This window comes from Diospyros lotus, chromosome 12 (assembly GCF_014633365.1).
Source record: "Diospyros lotus cultivar Yz01 chromosome 12, ASM1463336v1, whole genome shotgun sequence".
In the NCBI taxonomy this organism is placed as follows: domain Eukaryota; kingdom Viridiplantae; phylum Streptophyta; class Magnoliopsida; order Ericales; family Ebenaceae; genus Diospyros; species Diospyros lotus.
The window spans coordinates 2,091,334-2,101,373 of NC_068349.1; the positions used below are offsets into that span (position 1 = coordinate 2,091,334).

The 10,040-nt window shown below is 35.0% G+C and overlaps 1 protein-coding gene across 1 annotated transcript; it reads right to left on the bottom strand.

The window, feature by feature from the left end:
- Nucleotides 1-474: 474 nt before the first annotated feature.
- LOC127814102 (probable indole-3-pyruvate monooxygenase YUCCA8) lies at nt 475-2,135 on the bottom strand. The gene is made up of 3 exons (XM_052355364.1): nt 1,369-2,135; nt 898-1,269; nt 475-797 (listed from the first exon to the last, which is right to left on the bottom strand). The coding sequence occupies exons 1-3, from the start codon at nt 2,032-2,034 to the stop codon at nt 573-575; spliced, it is 1,263 nt and encodes a 420-aa protein (XP_052211324.1). The 5' UTR covers nt 2,035-2,135; the 3' UTR covers nt 475-572.
- Nucleotides 2,136-10,040: the final 7,905 nt, after the last annotated feature.

Here is a 10,040-nt window from a genome sequence, read left to right on the forward strand (position 1 = left end):
TGGGGGCATCCCCTGCATGGAGAAAGCCCCATGGACTTGTAAAGAAAACAACTTGGGCATGGATAGCATCCATAAGATCACTCTGCCCCCCTATTGAATACTGAAAGCAATTGCCTGCCTTTGAGATGAGTCATTTCCACAGGAACTTTGACAAATGTTGCACATCTGAAACGAACTAATCGTCAAACAACACACATTCTCACTTGGGTTGTACTTTATCGAGTTGATTTGATGGAACAGCTCCAAAACAATTTAGACTACCCGGAGGATTTGAACAAGATCTTTTGATTATGAACTGTACAGAAGAAGAAGACAAAGGAAGAAGCCTCGTCATCCTGAGAGTGCAAAAACGCCCAAAAAATACTCAAAAAATTGGGCTTTTTTTTTTGGGTCTTTTTGGAGAGGGCTACGACGGCGGCGGCTGTGGTGGTTCTATGCTACCTATCTATTGTGTCCTTAGTTTCTTTCTTGGTATTTTGTTCTTTTTTTTTTTTTTACATTTCTTAATGTTTGTCTATACATCCGTTAACTACGTAGAAGGGACAAATTAAGGATTCTTAATTCAGTGATCATCAGAAGGTTGAAATGCAGCGGCGATGGGTGGGAACTTTCTGCATCTTCTGCTTCAAATCTTCTTTGTAAACCCTGCCAATGTCTTGGGCTATTCTAGTGGCATCTGCCGATGCGCCGGAAAGCCCTCTTCGTGTGAACCCCACAGCATAGAGCCCAGCCTTCCCTTTCCACCCGTTTGGAAATGGCGTCTTTGGGAAGCCATTTTTGGAGAAGAATTCGGTTTCCTGTTCACAGATTGAATCAGAACCAAGTCAGCTAAAGAGGAGATTGATGGCAGAAGAATGATGAGACGATTGTTTGCAGAGGGGGCCAGCGGTTTCTCACCTGAAGCCAGTAAGGGACGTTGCTGCGGTACCCAGTGGCGAGGACGACCGAGTCGATTTCGTGCTTTTCGCCATTGCAGAGCTCGACCATGTCGCCGGAAAATCTCTTGATTCCCGGGACCACCTTGATGTCGCCAGATCTGATCTTCTGCAGGGCGCCAGTGTCCAGAACAGGGGTCTTGCCTTGAGTGTTCTTGAGCTCCAGCGGACCAATGGATGGCCTTTTCAGCCCGTATTTCTCAATGTTTCCGAGAAGGAGCCACGCCAGAACCAGAAGGATCTTGTCGACTAGCCAGAGAGGCAGCCACTTCATCATCAGCATCGCCAATTCAAACATCGATTTCCCACAAATTTCTCTCGGCAATACATGAACCTGTAGAGATCACAAGCGCAATGAAAACTGTTAGGATATCGTCTGTTAAGCAATCAAGACTGATTCCACTTTGTTAAGTGATCAGCTCCCGTGACTTACCGAGCTTCTGACGACCACCGAAGGCTTGGCATTGTGGTTGCAGAGATCAAGAGACAGTTCCATGCCGGAATTGCCACAACCCACAACGAGCACTCTTTTTCCTGCGAACTTCTCGCCGGACTTGTACTCGCAAGCGTGAATAACTTCGCCACCGAAGTCATTCAGCCCTTCAATCTCCGGCACCACGCTCTCGGCATTCTCTCCAGTGGCCACGACGAGCCACTGGCAAATATACTCTACCTCGGTGCGAGCAGCGCCGGCGGTGGAAATGGTCTTGACCCGCCATATCCGGCAAGCCTCGTCGTACTTGGCCGACTGCACACACTCGTTGAATTGCGGGTCGATGTCGAAGTGCTTGGCGTAGGATTCCAGATAGTCGACGAACTGCTTCTTGGTGGGGTACGCCGGGAAGTGGTCGGGAAACGGCAGCTTCGGGAGCTGGCAAAATTGCTTCGGAAGGTGAAGCTTCAGGCGATCGTACGTCCGCTTTTGCCACAGAGACGCAATGCAATCGGCTCTTTCGAGCACCACGAACGGCACACCTTTCTCTCTCAGGCAGGCTCCCACGGCAAGCCCCGACGGGCCGGCGCCGACTATCACCGGCCCGTTGACCCAAACGAAGCGCCGAGAGAACAAATCATCTTCTCCGGTACTTAAGTTGAACATTTTCAATCGAGTCTGAGTAGAACTTTGAAGCGTTAATTTGCAAATTAAAAGGGTTTTAGAGCTAGAGAACGGGGCAGATAGATGGATTGATTGATTTGGGTTTTTGGTGGTTTGGAAGTGAAGATGGATGGTGGGAGATGGAGTGGCTTAAATAGCAAGGCTCTCTGCCCCCACCATTATTTTAATCCCACCATCATTCTCCGTTCTACTCCCTCCAAGTTGTTTATGATTTTTTTATATATATATATATAGATCGAAAATATTATGATATCATGTTATCTTGCATGGAAATAGTTTATAAGTGTCGTTTTCTTATTTTTAAAACGTTTCTTATTCTTGTTTTGGATCTTATTAATGTTTATTTTTTTTTAAAAAATGTCCGTTTCCACGTTTCCGTTTTCTATTAAAAACGTTTTCCATTTTCGTATCCGTACAACATAGATGATATCTATATCGAATAATATAATATTTGTTGGAGAACAAAATAAGAGGGACTACTCCTTCTCCTTCCCTAACACCCCCCTTGCATATCGGTATCGGGTAAACCTGACTCCAGTGGCCAGTAGGAGAACAAATCTGATATATACACAAATATATGAGAACATCTTGTGTATCAGTCATTAATGAGTAGAGCTCTATCGACATGGTTTGAAGTCCTGACATTGCACCGTAACCATGACTAGAGTCTAAGTCACAAGTAAGGTTCTCAATGAAAATCACATTCCAATCATTATTGAGTGGGTTATAAACGTCTTAAATTATTTAATAGCAAGTGAGCATTTACTACTCTTCTACTTGTTATTTTGCTACTCTTTTCTCATTTTACTACTATTGAACACTAATTTGATTGTCAAAATTTATGCTCAAGGGAATAAAAGTCTAAACTTGCAAGAAATTTATGGGTGTTGTGTTTGGCCCCAAATTCCAAACATAAGCAATCCCATGCCATCCTGGAGACACTGATGATATTTGAACGGATTATGACTTTTGATTCAATTTAACTCAAATCAAATCAAGTATTTTGATTAGAATGACTCATGAATCTAACTTATGCGACTATTTTAAATAGAATGACTTGTGAATCTAACTTGTGTCACTTCATCATCCATAAACAACTAACCATTTCAAGTATTCTTTGTTTATCTACCCATGTATTAATACCTTATAAATTATATCCATTATAATTGTATCGTAAATAGTCTCAATTAAAAGAGTGGCTTGTTTCAAGTTACCATTAAACCCCTTATTCCATTCTAAAGATATGATTAAAACACGAGTCGTTCTATCAGACCCGATAGGTTTATCGAACGGTTCACAAAAGGAGGCAAAAAAAATACGATTTTGCCCCCGCCCACTTTATAAATTTACAAAGCGGGCCACTGTCCCCCTTCTTTGTGCATCTCCCTTGCCATGGCCGCTGCCTCGCCTCGCCTCCCTTTCGTCGCCTCTCTGCCATGACTACCTCGTCTCGCCCTAGTCGACAGTCACAAGGTGACAACAGTAAGGGGCGACGGAGAGATGAGGTGGTGGTCATGGCAAGGGAGACGCACATAACAAGGAAGAGAAATCCATGGGAAGAGGAGGGAGAAAGCAAGGCGTGAGGGCAAAATTGACTTTTTGCCCATTTTCAATAAGTCCGTAGGGATTTCTAGCATTTTCCTTAAAATATATAGAAAATATTTAGATGTTTCGATGAATAAACACAAGAGGTAACTAAATATCTTTCAAAATATGAGTATATTTTATATATTTATAAAAATAATAATAAACACGGTCACAGTCAAATAAAGAGAATTAAGAGTGTTAACGAACGGGAATGACGTGTCATGTGATTCTAGTGGGCCCTTGAAAAGGTTTCAGAAAAAATACAGAAATATATGAAGAAATATCTTATTTAAAGAGGGGGGGGGGGGGACTTGCTGACGTGGGAAGCTGAGTGGGATGGTGGGAAACGTCACGTGGAGGGGAAGCGCCAAGTTGCGCACCCAGATGCCAGCTGGACCCCAACAAGCCTCCAAGCATTGGGATTGCGACTTTGTAAGGCTGTTTCGGCCCACTAACTGAAAGCCCATTCCTCGCCAACCCATCCATCCACTCTCCACGCATCTTTTCTTTATTTATTGCTTCTCTTTTTTTACACTTCCTATTTTAAGCCCTTTATTTTCATCTAAAATTACAATATCCAAATTAGGGAAACTTTTAATGTTATATTTTTAGTATTCAAATAATTTTATTAATTAAGAATGTTAATAAATTGATAGTTACATAAAGTGTTCATTGTCCTCTTTAAATATTTTAGGCCAATAACTGGATGTCTCCATTACAAATGTTGACATTCGCAGAAAAAAAATGTGAAAATGATTTTGGTTCTATCTAAGTTTTATTTAGTGAGTAATTAGGTGTTGATATCATAAATGTTAGCATTCGCATCAAAAGTCATATAATATTTAGAGAGATAAGACATATGAAGATCGAGAGTGACGACCCCAAAATGAATCCAGATGAATTTTCTTTTAACATTATATATATTCTCTCTCTTTTTGTTATGAGAAACATGTATATGTATATATATTAGTTGATTAGAATAATTTTTTTAAATTATTTATTATAGCGCTAGGCATTTGTCATATCATAAAGTTATAAACGTTTTAAGTTTTTTATTCTGTGAATTGCTTATTTATTAAAAAAAATATTTTGAATATTAAAAATGAGATGTAATAATAATATTTATTTCTATTTAAATTATTATCTTAAGACGATAAATGACATTAATTACCAAATTAATGATTAATTAATATCAAATAGCAAGTGTGAATGAAGCGTTTATGTATATATATATTTATGGTCGTTGCGGGATGCCTAGTTAGCTAGCTAGCTAGCTATAACCTTAATCCTTTAATTAGTAGGGGTCGGTGTCATGACCTAATTAGTCTTAGGTTAATTAAACAATGCTACTTTACAGAAAAGCCTGCAACGTTAATGTATGCGTTAATTCCTTGAAATGCATGCATGTCAAAATATAATAATTTGATTATTAATCCTAAGCCATAACCCTGACCTAATTTGTTTACGACACATACATATACATACATACGTTGTAAAGCTATAGCCAGGTAGCTAGCAGCCAAGCTAGCTAGAACTTCGTGTACGTACTTGACTTTCCACGCGTCCTGTCCTGCCCAAGTGCCCATGATTACAAATTCATATGCACGGTCGTCAATCCCCAGTCATCACCTTTTCTTAAGAGAAGATGGGTGGTTCGCTTTTGAAGTTAATCAATTAGAGGAGTTGGGGAGGTGGGAAATCCAGACGAAGAAGAGGGGATCGAGGGGAGCATGTGCATGGAACCGTCTCGGGCCTCATGGCGCTGGTAGCTAGTGTGTAATTAATTCTCTCCTTTTCATGATGAAAAGATTGGGAGAACCCACCTTTTACATATATATATATATATATCATCAAAGGCAAAGGGGCGGCTTTGGGTTTGGGTTTGGGTTTGGAGTGAGTGGTGAGTATCAGAATCATCATCATTCCAACTATGTAAGTTCTCGCCACCCCCTACCCCGTTAAATTATAAACAAACAAAGCCTCGCTCAATATGTATACATATTATATATGCATTGGTTGTGTTGGCTTCGCTTGCAATGATCCACAGCCAGCTGAGCTCTCTCTCTCGCCTGCATCTCTTCTCTTTTGGGGGCTCCAAATTGATAATTTTGAAGGGCTTTCGGTCGTCGGCGGTAGTTGCTATGAAGCTGCAGCTAGCTTCATGACCTTTGGAATAATGATATATAATCTTTTAACTTTTGTGTGTCTGTGCGTGGGCATTGGCAAAGAATGAAGACCAGACCAAGTAGTATTTGCTTGGAAAATCTAATTAAAACGAGTTTAATGTCACGCGTAGAGAAAAAGTTGGAATTAGATTAATCATTAATTAAACACACACATAACCACTACATGATATGAATGGCCTTCCAGCTGCGAGTACACACCGACTTTAGCGGACGCGGGGAGCTTGCAATTTCGCCAACCATGACATTATTAAACTGGTTTATATATATGGCCCAATTGTTATTTGCACAATATATTATATTTTATATCACATAAATGAGTTTCGGACGTTTAGCAAGAGAGGGGGAGGGAGCTGAGGAGATATCGTCAAAAAGAGAGGAGGAGCTTAGGAGATGTTGAAAAACTGCCACGTCAACGTTTGCAAGTATCATTTGTTGATGATGTGTTTAAATGAGTAATTTTGTATGATTTATGACATATTTAGAATTATAAAAAATTTAAAATTTCACAAAAAAATGTAAATGTTCTGGACAAAAATATGCTTTTAGCCAATTATTATTTGCACCTTCACTTAAATGATGTTTTTTTGTGATATTTATACGTTAACATATTATATCACATTAGTAAAGAATAAAATTACTTACAATCTAGATTATATATATTTTTTATAATTCAGGATATGAAATATTTTACATGTCCCTTAATTAATAAGGTGTATAAGAAAAAACAATTGTTAGGCACATTTAAAACATGAACTACAAAAAATAAGTGCAATCTATAATGAAAATAGTAGGTCTCTTAATATAAAGATATAACACATCGAAATACAAGTATCACTAAAAGTATTACAATTGACCATTTGCACGATATTTTCGTATATATTATACATGCAATAGTGTTTAACCATTGCCCTTAGGTAATGAAAATGTTATTCGACATTTAAGTTTAATATTTTTATTGATACTCTATATTAATGTTTTAGACATTTGCATTGATATAACACATAATATAAGACATTAATCAATAGCGTTGATAAAAATGTAACTTTAGGTGTCCAAATAATATTTTCGTTGGATAACTATTAGTATTACCATCAATATATATATATATATATGATGATAAATATTATACCTTCAAATAAATTCGACAAATAATCCTCACAAAATGTCATACCACATACGAATTCATAAGAATTTTTGTTAATTTTAAATAAAATTATTATGAATTATATCTACCACTTTAATCTGTAATGATTATTGGTCAAGAAAGGAAAATAAATAAATGTAGAACTGAATAATGAATTAAATGGTTGGAATGTTTTGTGCTCATGGCCAAATCAATGGTCAAAATTTGACCCAATTAATATATATGTGTGTGTGTGTGTATCCATGCAATTAAGCAATCCTAGCCGCCTAATAAAAATAATTAAGGTCTATGCTCTTCTTCTTAATTAATTAGTCAAATGCAAGTGAGATATATAATGCACTAATTGTGTGATTAAATATGGGGTTAGGTCCATCAATGTAATACTTGCTTCTTATATATATATATAGATGGCCTATCATGAGATTGCAAGAGGTTCTAATTAACTAAAAATAATTTGCATACTCATTGCACCCACATCTTTGAATCTTTAATTAATTAATCATATCAATTAATTCACTTTTAAAAAAGCAACCCTAAAAATGATGTATAAAAGCATCTAAGTACCTATAAATTTATAGGGTGTACAATTATAGTCTGGGTCAGAATTAAAAAAATTTAAGTTCAAAAAATTAATATCAAATTAATTAGACACATAATATAATATTAATATGAAAATATCACACCGAACATCATTCTTTTAAGTGTTGAAGTATCATTTCTAGCTACAAAAATGGCTAAGAATTCTAGTTAAGAATTATCTCATAAATTAAGCACAAATCCTCGATGCTTATCTTAATTAGCTAGAACATCGTTAATTAAAAGGTTTAGTTGAGCATAATAAAATATCAAATCTCTATACTTGAACATTTATTTAATTAAAAAATTAATTTTAATCAAGTAATCTCATATTTAGTTAAATAACTAAATATTATAGTCAAATAAGAATTAATGAATAGAGTGTAAGTCTCTATAATTGAATTATTAATCGATTAATAGAATATTTTAGTCAAATATTAATTATGTTTAATCGAGTAATTAATTTGAAATTACAAGAGATTAAAAATATTAATCAATTGAGATATATTTATAATCAAATATTATCATTCTTTACTCGAATGTATATTTTAATTAAATAATAACTAATGTAGATAACAAAATTATATATATATATATATATTAAATGTTAAAGGTGAAAGAGTCCACTGACGGTCACATGCACCTTCACTTTGAAGGATAATAAAAAATAAATAAATAAATAAATAAAACCCACATAATAAAGAAGACCCAAAAAATCTAACAAAATCTATTCAAACCTTAAAAAAGATTTAGAAGATCCTTGTCCTATAGGCTATATATAGCATCCATGTTCTCTAATTAATGTCACCCCCTGGATCTTGCCTTTCTATCACAATTAATGGATACTTAGCCTTCTTTTGCATTAATTTGGACTCCGGAATGTTATTTAGATATTTAATTTTAATATTTTTATTAATATTTTATATTAATATGACATATAATACCATACATTGTGAGAAACCAAAAAACCCATTAATTAGCTGTATGCATAAGTGAATTAAAGTAAATTATATTGTATTTATTGCCATCATAGTTATTAAATTTTAATTTGTGTTACAATTTTTATTTTTTTTTATCAAATTTTGTTATGCCATCAAGTGACTTTGAAGTTATATTTAATGTAAACTATGTTATTTTTTATTAACAGAGTTTGATGAAAGATTAAAAAAAAGACTAAATTATAATAAAAATTAAATTCAAAATACAATTATCAATATGTTACAACGTACAAAGTTTAAAGACTAATAGTATAATTCACTCCATAAAATTTCAAAAAAAATAAAATAAAATTATTTTTGGTAATTTTTTTTAGAAATTTAAAAATAAAATACCAAAAAATATATAAATGGATTCAACCGAATCTATGGATCAGATCATCGGAGAGACCACTGAAATCAATGAAGAATCCAAGAATGGAAAATTTGTGTTCATCACATGGTAGAGAACATGGAGTAGTTTACACATACATATTAATATTGATGAGAGGGGGACATTTATACATCTAGCCCAAAGATTCTTTTCCATATTAGGAGGGTCAATCATGGTGTGTCATGTGTTTTACTTGATTAGAATGCATCAAGTATTTTGTTATTTTGTTCATCGACTTCTTTATTATTTAGTAAAATAGTTTATGTACGAAAAAATCTTGTCTAGAATCTAAGAATTTGAATTGGAAGTTGAGTTGGGAGTCTCGTTTAGTCATTAGTTATTGTGCACTTAATTTATACAAAAAATAAAATCTCAACAAATAAATCTCTCTCAACTGTATTTAAGGACTCGATAATGTTTGTTTTAACTTCTTTTGTAATATTAACTTGACTGTTAAAGACTATATCAAACGTCGAAAGCCTACCTTTACAGAAATTTAAATGCTTGACATACATAGTGATCTTCTACAACATTGTCGCAAGTATATGTGTGCATCAAAGATGCTATTTGAACATTTAATATTGACACTTTAAATCAACATGTAATACATTTACATTAATATAACATATAATATAAAGTATCAACTTAAAGTGTCCAATTTAAGTCTCTAAATAACATTTTTTATATCATGTGATAAAAAAAAAACATTATTAGTTAGCTATTAATTAATTAATTAATTGATGCCTGATGAATAGATTAATTTCATTCCCTGATGATGAATTAATTTAATTTGATTTAATGGATGATGAAGAGGTCGGTAAAACCGTTTGAATATTAATGAATTGGGTTGAAGTCAGCTCTCTCTGTGGCTGTGGGAATAATCCCTCATCGATTAGTCACCTTGAAGAAGCCATGGCTGGCAGGCAGAAGCATTGCACCTGGCGCTCCCAACGCCTTGCATGTGGCAGTGGCACTCCCCACTCCCCCCCTCCACCCTCCTTTTATTCACTAATTAATTAATTAATTAGCTCCTAATTCTCATAACCATTAATTAATTAATTAATTAGAAGACTTTCTCTTGAATCTAGGTGCCGCCCCCCTCCATGGTTTTAGCCCACAAACTTGTG